The sequence below is a fragment of the Crotalus tigris genome, unplaced genomic scaffold (genome assembly GCF_016545835.1).
Source record: "Crotalus tigris isolate CLP2741 ecotype Arizona unplaced genomic scaffold, ASM1654583v1 scf7180000017733.2605024, whole genome shotgun sequence".
NCBI lineage: Eukaryota > Metazoa > Chordata > Lepidosauria > Squamata > Viperidae > Crotalus > Crotalus tigris.
Genome location: NW_024096600.1, coordinates 1,969,308 through 1,988,251, shown reverse-complemented (window position 1 = coordinate 1,988,251; position 18,944 = coordinate 1,969,308). Strand labels below are relative to the sequence as shown.

Below are 18,944 nucleotides of genomic sequence, written 5' to 3'. Positions count from 1 at the left end.
TTAGGTTAAAATCAGAAGAAACAGGATATGGGAGAAGGAGTACACGTAGGCCTCAACTTATGAACACAATTGAGCCCAAAAATTCTGTTGCTAAGTGAGAACACTTGTTAAGCGAATTTTGTCCCATTTTAGAATATTTCTTGCCACAGTTGTTAAGTATGAATCACTGCAGTTGTTAAGTTAGTAACCCAATTGGTAAGCCAATCTGGCTTCCCCATTGACTTTGCTTGTCAGAAGGTCATCACATGACCCTGGTTTGCTGCAACCATCATCAATATGAACCAGTTGCCAAGCATCTGAATTTTGATCACGTGATCACGGGGATGCTGCAAGGATCTTAGTGTGAAAAACAGTCATAAGTCACTTCTTTCAGTGTTGTTGTAACTTTGAACTGTCACTAAATGGACTGTTGTAAATCAAGGACTACCTATTTTAGTGGAATATAGGAAAATGTGAGAGGAAATTTCTAATAAACAAAACTAATGTTTTACTAGTAGTCCTCGACTTGCAACAGTTCATTTACTTACAACAGTCCTGAAAAAAGTGAGTTATGATTGTTTTTCACCCTTACGACCCTTGCAACATCTCCATGGTCATGTGATCAAAATTTAAATGCTTGGGAATTGACTCAAATTTATGACAGTTGCAGTGTCCCAGGCTTGGATAATCCCCTTTTGCTACTTTCTGACATGCAAAGTCAGTGGGAAAACCAGATTCATTTAACAACTATGTTACTAACTTAACAACTGCAGTGATTCACTTAACAAACTTTGGTAACCTGTAGTAAAAATTCACTTAACAAATGGACTCAGTTAGCAACAAAAATTTTGGGCTCAGTTGTGGTCATAAGTCAAGGACTACTTGTATTCAATCAAGTTTCTGTTTGGTAGTAATAGCAATAGCACTTAGACTTATATACTGCTTCATGGTGCTTTACAGCCCTCTCTAAGCGGTTTATAGAGTCAGCATACTGCCCCCAACAATTTGGGTCCTCATTTTACTGACCTTGGAAAGATGGAAGGCTGAGTCAACCTTGAGCCGGTCAGAATCGAACTGTCGAACTGCTGGCAGTTGACAGTCAGAATTAGCCTGCAATACTGCATTCTAACCACTGCAGCACCATGGTTTGGTAGGAAACATTCCCATCCTACTAGTTATTTTATCAGCTCCTTTGATAAGCTAGGAATGGACAGTTTGTCTTATCAGGAAAACAATCAGCCTGCACTTGCAGCAAGTATATAATTCAGGGCTTTAGAAGTCAAAAAACATGGTGCATTCCTGGGGGAGCAGTTCTTATGCCTTCATATTCCACAGATCAATTACTAGCAAAAGAATGCCCCCTCCCCCCAAATCCTGTATGCACTCCCTTTTTCCTTGTTCGGTGCTTATGTGATTGAAAGTTTCAGTCTTTCCTATCATACATTAACTACACCCACATACAAATCCTGGAGAAGCAATAACTTAGAAGCACATAAAAGGAAGCTCAGAAAGATTTATGTTCTCAAACTCCAGTGGCATTAGTAGCAGGTTTAAAAATAGACCTTGAAGAAATATTCATTACAAGACTTGTTTCAAAAAGACTTTAAAAATAATTTAGTGGTTATGATCACTAAAATCACGGGGAATAAAAGTTGTGCCATATAATGTTTAAATAACAAAGCCGTGCATCAGTTTAGATAGTAAGACAACGGACCTTGAGGCAACACATTTCACGTGCAGGAACCAAATTTCCACTTCAGTTTTCCATTACTAGTGTAATGAGGTTAGCATGCCATTATAAGGATCTCTCTGATCTTGGTTCTCTGATTCAACACACCATCCTCAGTAACACAAACATAGTTCTTCCAGTCAGTCCATTCATAGATTTAAAAAAGGCATCTTGTATTTGTTATCAACATTTCCAAATGCCTTGAGGCAAACCTATGTGCAAACTGATATTGTAAACTGTAGAGTATTACACCTAAGGCATCCCAGAGAATTACTGAAAGCTTCTTAAGCAAACTGATTCAAACCTGATATTCTTGCAAAATAACCTTCAGGTGGTTCTGTTGTAGGGATTATGATATCTGTATTCTTTCAACAGTCTCCTAAGAGGTTTTCCTGAATATCTTCCTGGTGTCGGTGCTGCTAACATTGGATGTTTTTGCATTGACAATAGATGGAAATGTAGCCATCTTTTCCTTTTCGCTTTTAGAGTTAGATGATGCTGGGAGGGAGGGATGTGAATGAGAGTCCAGTTAGAACAGTGGTTCTCAACCTTTTTAATGCCGCGAGCCCAACCGGTTGTAAGTCGAGGACTACCCAACCAGTCGTAAGTCGAGGACTACCCAACCGGTCGTAAGTCGAAGACTTTCCCTGCCCGAGAGCGCCGCGCATGCATGGTGCCGCCCCCTGCGCCAGCCGAGGCGTAGCTGGCAAGCAACAGAGATGGCGCAGGCCGACCACCGGCTGGGCCACCAGCTGGCCCAGTCCAAGGGAGGTAAGGCACCCGCCGGGCCCCACGCGTGCCAGCAACCCTCCCTGCGTCCGCTGGCCTCCCACCTCCCACCCCCGGCCCTCTTTTACTTACATTTTTAGTAGTTGCTCAGCAGGGAGGGGTGGAAACTTCCAGACAGCTCGCCTTCGCTGCAGACAACTTGCAGCACCGTTTGCAGAATCGGACTTTTGGCGGGCTCAGCAGGGCAGAGACAGCCTGGACAATTCCTATTGGCTTTTGAAAGCCAATAGAATTAGATTCTATTCAAGAGAGTCTACTCTATTGGCTTTCAAAAGCCAATAGAATAAAAGGGAGTAGTACAGCTAAGGAAAAGGGGGAAAAAATGGCGGATTGCGTTGTTTGGCGACCCCCATGAAATGGTCGTTCGACCCCAAATGGGATCCCGACCCACAGGTTGAGAACCACTGAGTTAGACATAACAACACTAAACAAGGTTATTGAGTCCAGAGCTAATAAAAAATTGGTGAGCTGGAGAGGAAGCCCACGCTTCAAGCTAACTGGGGAATGTGATTTATGACTGTTAATTGGAAGAGGGAATTGTGCTTTGATATTATGTGCCCAGGGGAGGGGAATTCAGTTTTTGGCTTCGATTACGTAGTGCCAATATTATGCTACTTGAATAAAAGATTCTTTAAGGTTAACAATGCCTCAAAGTCCTTTGAAGAGTTTCATCTGTCGGAACCATGACACCTGGATCTTAAAACTTCAGGCAGGAGAGATTGAGTTAAGTTAAAGATTTGAATGAAGAACACAAGCTGGCATAATACATTAGCTAAGATGATATGAATCAAGATTTCTGATGAAATAGATATAAAAAGATTAATATGTCGCTCTTTATCTACAGGATTAGTGGACTTGAGTTTAAAACACACAGGTGCAGGTTAAACAGTTGCCTTGGTGTCTTGAGAATCAAAATAGGGTTCTCCCTAGAGACATATATATTTGTTGTGTGTTGATTTCATCAGAGGTCTTGATTATGAACATTGCCAGTAACACACGTGTAGATGCCATAGAGTAATGCAGTTTGGCTGAATGTTCATATTTAACCACATTGCAATTGATTTCCAGCCTCTGGATTCTGGATTTAGGTGATCAGTGGATGTGTATTACTGTATCTTTTTTAGGAAGATATTACATAACGGAGTGGGCAAGTTTGGACAAGTATGAATTAGTTATAGAGATAATATATTTATGAAGGAAAATTAGCTTTTTGCTAGCATTCTTCCCAACCCTTTTCTTGCTTTGTTGGAAATATAGCACAAAAGAAGATTACTGAATGTATAAAAAAAAGAAAGGCAGTTGCTCTTTCAAATATTTGAAAGAGAGGGAACATATAAGAAGGAAGCATTACTTTCTTTGACTGTAGTTTTGTTTACTGATAAGTTTAAGGATAGACTTAATAATCCTTTTTTAAAATTTAAAAGTATTCCTAAATCCCCCAAAGATTAAAAAGAAGACACAATAATTATAGCCCCTAGCAATATATAAGGCCTTAGCTGTCACTGGTACAAAAGTACAAAGCCTTAGAAATATATTTCAGCATGTAATATATATTTTATGGTATGTGAATCTTTTATAAAACTAAGAATGCCTTTTTCTATTATTCAAAATTCTCTTCACTGCCAATATGATTGTGTAGTCCTCTGAAATGGTAAACTCTACTGGCTTTGTAGTAGTTTTAGAAAGTCACACGCTACTAATCTTTGTAGATAAATCAAATTCTCAATAAATATCTATTTTTCAATATAGCCTTTTTGTATCCCTAGAATTTCTCTTATATTAAAGTGTGCTTCTGAGCTTCCTATATTTGCTGCTGAACTGTACTTGCATACATTAATTCTGTACTGAATTATTTATAGGAAATCATATAAAGAAAACAATTAGAAGTTACCTAACAAACATTAACAATTTCTGTACATTAATTTACATCTATTGAAAATGTTTTTCAACACTTACGAGGGAAAGAAGAGTTGAATCTCTTTCAAGTCAAGCTCTACTCTTGGTGACTTCACAGATATGCTGTACAAGTAGTTTTCTTTTAAGAAATATAGAAGTGATTTGCTATCTCTTTTTTCTTGATTATTATTATTGTTTTTGTTGTTGTTGTTTCCTAATCTAGCACACAGCATTAGTATTCGTTGCAGGTCTCCTGTCCAAGCATTAACTGGACCCAGTATTGCTTAGTTTCTGAGCCCAGATAAAGTTGGTCAAGTTCTATTACCTGTTGTGAGTTTTCTTTGGCAAACTGTATCAAAGTATAGTGTTTAATATATTATGTGTCCATTGAGCAGCTACTGATTTATTTGCAGATTTTTTTTCAGGGAGGGGACTATGCTAACTTTGATGTAGATATAAAAAATGAAATTATTTTGCTGCACATTTTTTTCTAATAAGCTCCACTACATTGGCAATGGCAGTGCATGAAGAAACTTAAGCTAAAACTGCAATGTTCAGTTATTTTGCAAAGCTTCAATCATCAAAAGCAATCAGTGCAATCCTGTTGACTATCATTCGAACAAGCTGGGACTTTTTTCATGCTAGTATCCATAAGGTAAACATTTTTGATACAAAACTATTAAAATTGTGACCTAATGGCATTGCTAATAAAATTTACAACTATGCATATCTTATATGTTATGCAGTTTCTATATGGCAGTTTGTATTAACCTTCTGGGAAACTTCACCTAAAGACTGAAAATAAGCAATGTAATCCTATACATCAGAAATAAGCTCCTTTGATTCGGATTCTGATGTGACTTGTTCCCACATAAGCACATATGTGATTTGCATCCTATAGTATTTACATAGAAAATTGTATTTATTTGATACACACAGTAGCACCTTAATCAAAAACATCTCAGGTAGCATTAAAAAAAATTCCCGTTTAAATATTATTTCTTTTCTTTAGAATAGTATGTGTTTAGTATACATCTCAGTTTTCTGCTGAACAAGTTCTGTTTTGCTCTGCTTTACTGGTGTTTATTAATAAAAAAAAATCCATTCTGACTTGCTTTGCACTCAGAATGAGGTTTTTTTTTAAACTTTTTAAAAAATCAATATAGGACAGTGGTTCTCAACCTGTGGGTCAGGACCCCATTTGGGGTCGAACGACCATTTCATGGGGGTCGCCAAACAACACAGTCTGCCATTTTTTCCCCCTTTTCCTTAGCTGTGCTACTCCCTTTTATTCTATTGGCTTTTGAAAGCCAATAGAATAGACTCTCTTGAATAGAGTCTAATTATATTGGCTTTCAAAAGCCAATAGGAATTGTCCAGGCTGTCTCTGCCCTGCTGAGCCCACCAAAAGTCCCATTCTGCAAACAGTGCTGCACCAGTTGAGTAGTCCTCGACTTACGACCGGTTGAGTAGTCTTCGACTTACGACCGGTTGGGGGTCGCAGCATTAAAAAGGTTGAGAACCACTGATATAGGAGAAAGCTGGCCAAGGGGCCTTCTCTTGGATTAGTTACTTTTTGAGGTGTTGTTTTGGAGCACAGTGGCCTAACATCTTATTTAAAAATATATAATTGGTTGCATAGTCAACCAAATGTTTAGACTGGATCTGGCATTTTTTGTCTACCTACTGAGTCCTTCTCAAGGACCTGGTGGGATAGACAGATGTTATTTAATAATAAAGATATCGTTGCAGGATATAAGCTGTTTCAAGTAAAGTTGCCTTTTGCAACTGACTGATGGTGATTTTGTCAATGGAAATAATGTAAGTTGTGCTCATGGTGTTTTAGGATTGCACCCAATGCACCTATCACAATTGGTACTATTTTTGCCTTCTTTTGCCACAATAATTCTGTTTGCAGATCTTCGTATCGTGTGATTTTCTCTAGTTCTTCCTCTTTTATTCTGCTATATCCAAGTATAGCAATATTCACTATCCAAAGATTTTTATCTTTCTTATCAACAATTGTTAAGTCTGGAGTGTTATGTGGCAGGTGCTCTCTGTCTGAATTCTAAAGTCCCCGAGCCCATTGGGTTTTTTTTATTCTTTATTAGCTTGTCTATTTCGTGGTTCCACCAGTTCTTGCTTGTAGGCAAATGGTATTTCTTGCTTGCAGGCAAGTAACATTTCTTGCAAATATTCCAATGCTCCATTGTTGGTACTTTGACATGCTGTTGTTTGTAATCAGTCTGTACAATATTCTTGCAACAGCTAACTGGGCGTTCTACTGTTTCTTCAGCTTCTCTGAAGAGACAGCATTTGCTCTCTGTTGCTGCCCTCTCTATTCTGGCTTTATATGCATTTGCTTTAAGCCTTAAACTTTGCAGCCAGAATTAGCCCTTCTGTCTCTTTCTTCAAGTTTCCTGCTCTTAACCATTGCCAAGTCTTGTGGTTTTCTTTGCCTATTGGGTTTTTTTTTCAATATACTAGCCTTATAATACTTTGCCTTGCCATGTCTTTTTTCTATTCTTCATTTGGTCTTTCTTATAGGCCAGTTTGATCTCTTTGGTATACACTAAGCCTTCCTGTGTACTAGCTTCAGTGCATCATTGTCCTTCAGATTTTATTTCAATGCCCCCTTTCTTCTTCATTTGTCTGGTGTACTTGCAAAATTGCATTCCCACTTATTCTCAGTAAATAGACTTTGCCAGCGTCACTGCATGGATGAGGGGCATGGTTCATTGTGATTATTTGTCTGGTCTTTCTCTCCAGAGCTGCTAGATCAGTTTGAGTCCAGTCCACTATGCTAGCTGTATATATCTTAATTGTCTTGATGGAATTTCCTGCACTGAGATTGGACTTTAAGATCTTCTTCACTCTAATGATATATTCAGTACTTTTTTCTTGACTTCAATGTCCTTGATGTTGTCAGTCTGAAGGATTTATTTTATTTTATATTAAATTTATGTATTGATATTTATTGATCAGGTGTTCTTTGATCTCCTTATTCTTCAGCTTCTCTTCCCCCCCCCCCCCATGTGTTCTAGCTTGCTTGCATCCAATCTTAGCATACTGATCTTATTTTCTAACCTGATCTTCTATTTTGGTGATTCACTGTTTGCCTTTTTTCCTTATTTGTTGATTTTGCATCCAAGATCTTCAGTTATAACTGCAGCAGTGCTCTATATCCCTTGGTTTGTTTATTCCAGTAAATTGATGCTTGTATTGATATTACAATATTGGCATCTTTTAATACTACTGTATTTGGGGTTTGGTTTCTTTGTAACCAGATTCAATTCAGGTAACCATATTCTGTTGATTTTGTGCTGCTCTAAAAACTCAGGTATTCTCCATTTAAGATCCTCTGTTTTTTTCAAGTACTTTGTTCTTTTTGAGAAGGTAAAGGAGAAGGTGCCAGGTTTGGGAATGAGAACAGTTCACTAGTGATGCTGGCTTCCTCTACTACTTATTCCCCCTTAGTTGTCTCTACTATCTAAGCTACTTCTTGCAAAGTTTCAATTTCTTTGTCCTGGGTAGATGTACTTCCAGTTCTACTTCTGTGAATTCTATTTCATGGAATAAGCTGATGTAGATCTGTTGTGTTACTTCAGAATCTGAATGTTATTCTTTCAAGAACTTTCCAGATATCAACTTCTCATTGGACTTGATTTATAATAGCAAATCATATTTTTTTTTTGTTTTCAGTCATTGTATAATTGTGGTGAATAAGCAACTTTTTTCCAGTAGTCCTACAGTTGCTAGCCCTGGTTGCTCAGCTAATACTCACGAGTCTTGTAGCCCACTTGTCACCAGATGTCTAGGAACTCCTACACCTAGCATGGCTCTTGTGGACCCATGACTTGTCTGGTAGAAATTTCTGTAGGTTATGTCTCACCATATTGTTTATGGGAGAGACACTCTTTGTCTGGCTCCTCTGGTGTGACCTGTCCATGATGGTTGAACCATGATGGTTCTCATCTTCTTCAGAACATGCAAGGCCCACAACCACGTCAAGGTAGTGCTTCACTGGGGGTTATTGTTATTATCATAATGTTTTAACCTGCCTTTTTATTACAATATATAAACCAAGGAAGAAATCATACCTTGTATTTCTTCCTCCTCTTATTTCCCCTACAACAATAATCTGATGGGATAGAGTTCACTGTCTCCTGTTTCTAGGCCAGGACCTTAAACATTACACAAACTGGCTCTCTTGCCAGAGGTTTTTTTCCTCCTTTTTCCTGAGATCTGGGAGGCCTAGCCTACAATTATGCATTTTAGGAGGAAAATTCTTACCATTACAATCTTGTCCTGGTGAATCATTGGCATAATTAAGAAACATCCTATAGAAAACATCTGCAGAGTTGAATTGCAGTCTACAAAACTGTGTATAGAAAGAGCTGGGCCTGATTCTCCTTCCATGGTTTATAGCAGTGAGTGGGGGGGGGGGATTCTTTTATCCGGAATTCTAATTTTCACTCTGCAGAAAGCTGTAAATAAGTTTGATGCCAGACCCTGGTTGTTATTCTGATATATCTTTTGTGAAAATGAGATTGTGGATACACATGTAATTTCAGAAAAAAACGTTTGACGGCCTTGTCTTTTTCTGTGTGCTAGGTAATGGAAATGTACCTTCCCTTCTGTGGTATTGCCATATCCAATGCTCAATTGTTTGCTGCTTCCCGGAAGGAGTACGATAGAAGCAGAGTAAGTCAGAATAACAACAAGAATAATCATCATTAATATTATTTCATATGCCATCTGTTTTACCATATGATAAAAGATCAAGACATGATTTGCATAACTATTTGCACTTTATAGTTTCAACAAAAATGAACATAATTGATATTATTCCTAATTTGTATTTATATTTATATTTTAATACTGCTATATTTATTTTTATCCAATGAAGTGGTGTGTGCAGTTCTTTAAATTCAGTTGGGAAAAATGTGCTTTGAAACATACAGGAACAAAACTGTAGCACTCTGTTCAGCTTATTAAAACAGCCACATTATTTTTTAAGATTGTGTAGTTGCTGCAGAGAGATTTCTGCTACAGCCGCATGATCCTGAAAATATACGTGACTGCATCAGTAATGAGTTAGCATCTTCGTACACATTTTCTTGGGAATAAACTGTGCTGAATAGTGGAATTTGCTTGTTTATAAATATGAATAGGTCTGTAGAATATCTGCTTCCTATTTTCTCGTTCTTCTCCTTACACCCAAATGATGTGTGTAGCTTCCTTATATTTTTATTTGCTAATATTTACAGCAATTTCTATTTCTATTGTGCCAACACTTTTAAACTAAATAACAACTGATAACATTTTATCAAGATTTTATAGTGCATAACCTAAGAGAATACAATATACACTCTGTCCAGAGTGTGTTGCTGTTAAGAAATTGGCTAAAGCAGAAAGAAAATTTTTGGTCTTATTTTCTTGACATTTCAGCTTCCTTGATTTTCCTGTCTCTTTACCAGATGGGTGATATTTGTGAGCACAGTGGGAAGCAGGGAGAATAAGATTGGGGGGGGGGAGCCTTCTAAAGTAAGCTTTCCTCATGCATTTGTTTTGCTATGCCTCATTTGGGAAATTTATGTGGATTCAGACATAGTCATGTTTATCTTGTTTAATCCTTCATTTTTTCCCCCACTGCTGCTTGCTTTGTGTTTGTTTCCAAAAAATAAAAATAAAAAAAGGAAAAAATTACACAATAGTAATCTTAGACAAGTTGAGTTACATGTATGCGTGCTCCCACCATTGCATTGCCCAATTCCGAATAGGCCAAAGCCTTGTGGTGGGCTCTGGCCCAGGGGTTGGGGACCTCTGTTCTAGGACACAAATGTACCAAAACTTGGCCTTGCATATTTTTTAGTGTAAATCTATCCTAGAAATTTTAATATTAAACCAAGTACCATTTTTTAGAAGGCTGTAAAGATGATTCTAAAGAAGGCTCTTTGGAAATGAATGCCTATAACAAGTCTCTATATACTCTGAAAGAACCCATAATGTAACTTTTGGCATTCTAGATATTGCTCAACTCTAGGAAGTAGTAATGAACACTTGGAGATGTAGTTCAGAAATACATATTATGCCTCGGGTTACATTTTCCTAGTGCAGTCAGGAATTTTTTACATGTTTTTTTCTTATCACTTTGTCCATGCTCAAATCTAGCAGTCTGGTAGTGTATAAATGAAATAATAAATAAATATATAAATCTTGAATTACACTTGCCTTGGAGCAATGTTTTGTTCTCTCTTAGGGCCCTTTCCAACTTTTACAAATTTTGGGGGACCCCCCCCCCAAAAATCTCTTGTTTGTATGGGTTATATTTTTGCCATATTTACCATATTAAATATCTCATGATCTTTTGGTGGGATTTTAATATGGTATTATTTTTTTAACATAGGGTAGCAAATAATTGATTTTGATTTTATTTTGCTTAGAGAGTGTTGAGGGACCTCCTAGTACCACACTTTAAAAAACACTTCCCTAGAGAAATAAAAGAACAATATCTTACTCTGTGGAAACAGCTTTTAAAAAGTAGTTATGTTGATATATCACTGACATATATTTTTGTGAAACAGAGTCCACTGAACCAAAACTGACTACTGAGAATAACATTTTGTCTTTTAAGTAGTGGACTTTAAAACACAAGAGTCTATATGATACTAAATCTACTAGGTATTAAAATGCATTTTTTAAATACCTAGTTTGCAAAAAGTTCATGCTCCTAATACCTAGAATTTAATTTATTTCTTCTTCAACCTACAAGTTGTCCTGTGTGATCATAAAATCATAACTAAATGAACATGGTAGAAAGTTATCCCTGTGTTGACTTTTTTTTCTATGCATTAGGAAAACATGAGGAAGGATAGGCTTTTATTTTCCTTGGACATACCATTTTGAAAATTGTATATCTCCTATGTAATAATGAAATCACAAATTTTTAAAAAGGAACATCCAGAAATTTTCTTTGTCCACTTGTATGACATATGACAATGAGCCGAGGTGGCGCAGCAGTTAGAGTGCAGTACTGCAGGCCACTTTAGCTGACTGTGTTCAGCAGGTCAGCGGTTCAAATCTCACCGGCTCAAGGTTGACTCAGCCTTCCATCCTTCCGGGGTAGGTAAAATGAGGACCCAGATTGTTGGGGGCAATGTAAATATATATATATATACATTGCTTACTGGTGTACACCGCTTAGAGAGTGCTTGCACTTAAAGAGGTATATAAGTCTCATAAATAAATAAATAAATATCTCATCCTTTTTGCAGCCCTTAATCCCTCCAAATGTATTTTTGTGCAGAACATGAATCCTAAAAGTTTATCCATCTGCCCAGTCTCTTGCATTTATATTAGTTCACCAATTTTTCCCTTTCATATAGTAGTCGGCAGTTCTGGGCCCAATCCTATCCTTGAAAGTACCCCCAAAGCGAAAAAAAAAACCAGGATTAGAGAATTTTCCTCTGCCACTCCTAGCAATTTTAGCATCTTTCTGTAAAAAAATCTTCGCAGTTCTTCAACTGGTGATTGCCCACTTCTGCCATAATTAGTGCAGTATGAATAAGAGTAGAAATCAGTATCAGTATGCTGTTTTGTGTTCACACTGGATTGTGTCATGTTTGCTTACTCCTTGTTTTCTACAGCACTCTTAACTGAAATAAATCCTATGTCAAATGCATGGTATTGGTTTGCCTGAAATCTATTCAGCTTCACTACCATAATTATCAAGGCTATAATTCTGTTTGAAAAAAAGTTTCTTTTTTCTTTTTTTCACATAATTACTTTGAAACATGCAGAAAAAGCTATTCTGGGCTTTTTTCTTGTTCTTTACTAATACTTTTCAAGATCACTTAATATCTAATTTATCTCAAAAATTTAGTAGACTGCCACTGAGAATTAATCTGTTACGTTATAATTTGCCTTATGAAACCCCTAAATTAGACATTACAATCTGAAGCTAAGTAGCTCTGAGATTAATTAATGCTTTGCACCTTTACTTTCAAATTGCCATGAAAGAAAAAAAAATGATTTCATATTCAGCATAAGGTTGCATAGGTTTAGATCAAACTTACTTGATTATACTTAGCGTATTTACTTGGAACCAGATTATTGTTTTTATTATTATTTTGCTAGTTCTTACAGAAAGCTAATATTCCCTAGAACACAGGTGTCAAACTCATCCCGTCACATGACATGTTGCGATGTATCGTGACTTTTTTCGCATTGCTGGAGCTAGGGTGGGCCAGCAGTTTGACACCCCTGCTCTAGAACATTCCCTAGTCAGAAATAGTTTAATCAATAGTTGAAATGTATTCAAGCCTCTTACAGGGAAACTAAACTGAGAACATTCCATATGTACATGTCCTGGTACATATGGAATGGCTGTGCATCTAAGTTTAATTTACAAGTAGCCAGTATTCCAGAGTGTTAGTAACTGGTTCTTTTCATAGCTCTTTTTTTTAAAAAAATATTACACAATCATTTATTCATTACTTTTGGAAACCAATTGTGATTGATTTCCATCCCATGTATGAAGGCCTTGCTGGAGGTGGTTAATGATCTCTTTGAAGAACAGACAGATCTGGAGAAAATTGTGAAAAAAATTATGCATCGAGCCCAGACTCTACTCAAATGTGAGCGTTGCTTGGTATTGCTTCTTGACGACATTGAATCACCAGTAAGTAGATATTTCACACTTTGGAAAGTGTATTTTATATAAGTGTCATGATGTTTGCATGTATTTATTCAGCATATACTTAGTAGAAAGTTTAAAATTTGTACAGTACTAAGTTTTTGATTGATTAAGCTGAAACCGATAGCTGCAAAGCTAGTACGGTGGAACAATCATGAACAATTGGATGCTCAAGGTACCTGGTATTGCTGAGAGAAAAGCCTGAGTGGAATGGGAGTGTAGACTCTTGAACACAATTGTTCTTTATACAGTAACATTCCTACTTCATAGGAAAAAGGGAGATGGGTTGTTAAGAAATATGATAAACAAACAAACTAAATATTCAGCAGAAGTAGAAGTGGAATGAAGCGTTGCTCATTTTCTATTATACAGTTTAGGTTTTGGGAGTGTTTTTACTTAGCCCACCAACCAATCTTTATTCTTTCCTCCACTTACCTTTAAATCTGGGAAAATGATAAGTCCAAGAGAGGACTGAATGTACATTTCCAGCCCTTCTATAATGTTAAAGTAGAGAAAAAGATTAGCTTCTTATCATATACTTGGTGGTATTTATTGAAGCCTATCTTTTAAAAAATATTTTTGAAGGCATTATAGCTAATTATTCAACCCGTTAGACCAGAGATCCCCAAACTATGGACCGTAGCTCACTACCAGGCTGTTGCCTCTTGGCCACCACGCCGCATGAGTGCCTGGCCAGTGCGTGCGTGCTCACCCCTCCTTGCGCCAGTGCTAGTCGAGCTGCGAACCTTGTGCTGGGGCTAGCCGGGGCTAGCAGTCCCATTTGCGGAGCGCGCATGCTTGCAGCTCCATTCACGTGCACTCGCATGCAGTCACATTTGTGTGTGTGCACATGTGTGCATAAAGGTGCCTATCCCTCCCTTTCCCACCGGGCTGCCAATCCAGAAAGGTTGGGGACCCCTGCATAGGCCCTATGCAGTGTAAGGTCGCTGTTTGAGGAAGTTGCATAACATTCTCAGAGACTCTTCCCATCCTGCTTACAATCTCTTTGGACTGTTGCCTTCTTGCAGAAGATATAGAACACTTAAAACTCGGACCACACGTTTTCTGAATAGTTTTTATCCCAGAACTATAATTGCACTTAATGATGAACTAAAGGGCCACCATCAGTGAACTGTTGGACAGTATTACTTGATCTGTTGGATGGATGTTTGGGTGGTTTTAGGGTTGGGGAATTGTGGTGGGTGGGAGTGTGTTTGGGGATTATGTGTGTGGGACCTGGTCTTTGGGTGTCACGTAAATTTCATTGTATGTGTATACTGTGTATACACATACAATGACAATAAAGTTTATTATTATTTAAGGTCATAACTGGCATTTTGATTGCACCCAGAAGCAAACTAGCAACCAATGCAGCTTGCGAAGCAGGGGTGTCACATAGACATATTGAGACATGCCCATAATTGTGCTTCCTTGGCTGCTTAAAGCTTCTGACTGTTCTTCAAGGCAGTCCCAAGTAGCCTTAAATGTCCACTCAGTACTCCAAACTTCAATTAACATATCACAGTCCCTTATAAAGTACTGCTATAAAAGCCATAGGTATCTGCAGGGCTTTTTTTGTCATAGAACGCCCAGAATGGAGTTTCGGCACCTTTTTTTGGATGGAACCTTGTAGGGTAGGCAAGGCGGGTTGTATGACGTGTGAGTTCTGGCACCTTTTTTTTTTTTTTTACAAAAAAAGCACTGGATATCTGCAGCAACCATGGTGATAAAGGAATGATTATATGTGTGCAATACATAACAAAAATCCTGCTTTTTAACCCTGTTTCCTGATATCTGATAACGTCATGTAAATCATGGGGACTGTATTAGGATGTCAAAATCTTTTATCACTTACTTTCCACTGTGGATACTTACAATAAGAGCTAGGGTATTGAACATATATTGTGTCAGTGATTGTAAGGAATTTCCCTATTAAGGTCATAAGTTGTTATTGAGAATGGTTAGAAAGCACAATGTAGAGTAAGTTGAAGTTAAGCTAACTTTAGATCTTGGTGTGATTGACAGAATAAGATGCTGTCTGGGAATTTTATATATGCTCTTTTAAGTGCTAAACTGAAGAAAAAGATAAGTGTAAAAAGATACAGAAAGAATATTTTAAAATGCTTTTTAATAGGAAAGTACTATAAAATATTTCACTTCACATTATATGAAGGTACTCAAGTAACAAAAACAATACTCAAGACAGACTTGATTATCTTGAAATCATACTTTGGAATAATTATTCTATTCTGTTCTGTTCATTACATTTTTATCCCACCTTTATTACTTTATAAGTAACTCAAGGTGGCAGATATACAGTACATACTATTCCTGAAGTGGGTTGGGCTGCGAGAGAGTGACTGATTCAAAGTCACCTACCTGACTTTTTTGCAAGAGGCAGGATTAGATTACCTCCTGGTTTCTAGGCCAGATTAGTAATAATTTCACAGTAGATAAGGATTATGTTATGTAAATAGGATTAAAAGAATATGCTTTATGATTTAAGTATAAATAGGGCACATGTTTATTTGTTATAATGTGATTGTGTATTTTTCTAATGTTATATAATAAATTGTCAATGTATGACATTTGCACATTTTTTTTATCTTAACAGGAGGTAAAATTTACCAAGTCCTTTGAATTGATGTCTCCAAAGTGCATAGCTGATACAGAAAATAGGTTAGTTTTTATTCTTTTATAATTAATCTTCTTTTTCGGAATAAACCTAGATTATAGGACAAAATTCTGTCTGTGAAAAGCTCTTTCAAATTCAACTTCATTCTAGAAATCTAGATAAGAGATCCTTTTTATTTGTTTAATTATTTGCACAATTTTTCATTTGTTAACACCCAGCTATCATAATTTCTTTCCTTTTGTTCTACTGTTGTAAGAGCATCATATATTTTTAATGCACTTGAGCTCAATATGTTGTAGAAGAGAAAATATTATTATTCTTCAGATGGTATAATTGGTTGAATTTCTGTTATGTGGGAAACAGTTGCACAACTGTGACATGATTACATAAAATGTTATTTTAGCATAATTAGCTATCTAAAAGATTTGATTAAGTCTCCTTCTGTCAAGGGCATTCCATATGGACTTCATCTAGTTTATTAATCACATCCATGTTACTTAGCTTCAACAAATTGAAGATGCTTTCATCGTATCAATAGGTTGATTGATGTGATTATTGAAGAGCTATACAATCTTCTTCCTTCCAGCCAACTTCCATGCGCTTTGGGTTATTTCTACTTCATTTTTAGCAATGAAAATATTATTTAGCTGTGCAAACATTATCATGGTAGTTTAAAATTTTGGGCTGTTTCTTCTCTCCTGCCACCCGCCAGCTTAAATAGTGGAGTACCTTAATGACAAGATGAGTACTAATTAAATCACCTCTTTAAAAAAATAAAGCCAGATTTTTAATACTTGAAATATTTTTAATACTTATTTGGCCAGGTTTATGTAAGGTCTCTGTATCTCATATACAACATATTACAAAGAGAGCAGTGAGGAGAAATGAAGATATGTTTATCATAAAACAAAAGGTACAGATCTAGGGGTTCATTGAAATTTGGGAAATTGTTGTAGTATGTAGCTTGACTTACGGTATATAATTCCTAAGAATATTTAGCATGTACATTTGGTTCTAACTTTTACGTAGAAATAACAGTCCAGAAATAAATTTGATATAGATACTGTTCTTGGAACACAAGCTAAGAACGTTGGGCTGCTATTCACTGTAACATAGAACACTGCAAAGTAGTGTTGAATCTGAAAAATTTGCCTTGACCGTGTAATTTTTGCCCTAATCACCTTTTTTCCCCCATGCGTCTCTTTCTGTTTGCCTTAATTTTTTTCCCCAATGGAGATTCCAATTCTGTTATAGCTAAACTTATTAGGGATTCTGATGTCTTCTAGATTTGGTTATTGTAATCTTTCTTGAATAATTTGCATTGGAAACATTTGACATTCGTGTTATTTCTATATATCTTTAGTAATATGCAGTAATCCTTGAGTGTGTTATGTAGAGCAATCAATCATGAAAAGAAAGTTGTTGAAAAAAACAGATTTAGAGTCCTTTTTTTCAGGGTCCTGAAAATGGAAGAACAGAACGTAATATATTTTGCCCCTAGTTATTCTTTCTTTTATTTACACATTGTGAGGGAAGGAAGGAAGGTTTCAGGATAGAAAGAAGTGGCTAGAGAAAACTGTAGATGCATCTTTTATGTTATTTTTGAAACTAGGTTTTGTTTTCAGTAATATTTTATTCAGGTACAGATTTCTGAGTTCTTTATTTGAAAAGCAAAGGATACAATTTAGACTATGATCTGGAGTTTATTGATGGGGCATTGTATATTTAAATGAAAAGCCAAATTCCATAAAGAAAGCATCTCAGATCCAGTAAGTCTGGCTGGGAATTGACCTCGATTTGGATTTGGTCCTTCTGGTCTGTCAGTCAAATCTTACTGCTGTGAAATACAGCTGTATGGTTGACTTCCATAAATTTCATTATCAAACAAGGCCTGAAAAACAGGTCCTAGCTCGCTCTTGCCTGTAATCCTACCTTTCAATTCAACATATGCTGCACTTTGTAAAAATCTCACTAGTGCAACATGATAAATATGGAGATAAATTCCTTTTGTTAGTAAGTTCTAGAGCTACAATCAGTTTAAATAAAAAAATGAAGGATTATAAAAAGAATATTAGTTTTACTATAATTCCAAGGAGGGTAGGGAAGAGAAAAAAGACCCTTCATCAATCAGTTCTGCGTTAATATTTTGTAATAAAACAATGAATAAACAAGATGAGAATATGACAGAAAAGTAAACTAACATTAGAATAAATATATGTGTGTTCTAACAACAATCTTTGCCTCTGTGGAACTATGAGATCAGTAGTGTTTTTCAATGAGATAAATAAAAAGGTGATACCAAGACAGAAAACAATTTAAAGAAATCAAGAATAAGGGGGAAATAAAATACAGTAAACCTTTATTAGCTAGTTCCAAGAAATCAAATTATCAGGATATAACATATTTGAGTCAGTACTAAGGACACCCCTGATGCCATTATATTTAGCCAAGGTAAATAATAGCAAAAAAGAGAAATAAAGGATTAAAGAGAAGCAAAAACAAATTGTAAGAGCCTTCCCCCACCCAACAAAAAACAGATTGCTTTTGGAATGGACAGTTTCTTCCTTTGATGGTGACTAATCTACATTGCTGGGGAGATGTGTTTACCAAATACAAATGTTTCTCCTAAGTCATTCAAAGGTTTACTTCTGGCCTCGTCTGGGAGAAATATGAGCTGCAAGTTGGAATAAGTGGCAGGCAGAAAACAGATGCCTGAGGACTCTAGAAAACTATGCATTTAAGAGAAATAGAAATGTGTGCGAGAGATGAAAGAAATCTTCAAACATAGCCCAGGATTTAAGAATTTTACCTCAAGCTTGAGATATGTGACTGATCTGAGGGAATGAGTAATAGAGCCAGAATATTGTATCTGATCTCTCACATTGCAGTGAACAAGGGCATGCCTTCAGTTTTGCAGCTTCAAAGATTGTTGGATGAGCAGCCACAAAAACAGCCAAGGGAAGTGATTGAAGCCTGGGAAATGGGCCCCTCGTCAAGTCAACAGGAGTGCTAATTTACCACCAGCTTATCAAGTATTTAGGAGGGCTTGGCAGCACAAGGAAATAACAACCAATAACTTTATAGCCATCAATACATCAATCAACATTTAAAGACTCATACACAACAGGCACCATATAAATACACCCAGAATAGCCCAAGCACACACTCTCCTAGAGAGAAATTCCCTGAGGATGGGCTCTAGCATGAATCTGAAAGCT

At 36.7% G+C, this 18,944-nt stretch overlaps 1 protein-coding gene across 5 annotated transcripts in view; it reads left to right on the top strand.

Moving 5' to 3' along the window:
• PDE11A (phosphodiesterase 11A) overlaps nucleotides 1-18,944 on the top strand; it is a 169,905-nt gene that overhangs the window by 66,112 nt on the left and 84,849 nt on the right. For all 5 annotated transcript variants that reach the window (XR_005556245.1, XM_039339355.1, XM_039339353.1 and 2 more), the window contains exons 3-5: nucleotides 9,008-9,097; nucleotides 12,936-13,076; nucleotides 15,706-15,770. Coding sequence is in view for 4 of the 5 variants with exons in the window: in XM_039339355.1 (XP_039195289.1) it covers nucleotides 9,008-9,097; nucleotides 12,936-13,076; nucleotides 15,706-15,770 (296 nt within the window). In the remaining variant the exon portion in view is untranslated. The remainder of the gene's footprint in view (nucleotides 1-9,007; nucleotides 9,098-12,935; nucleotides 13,077-15,705; nucleotides 15,771-18,944) is intronic.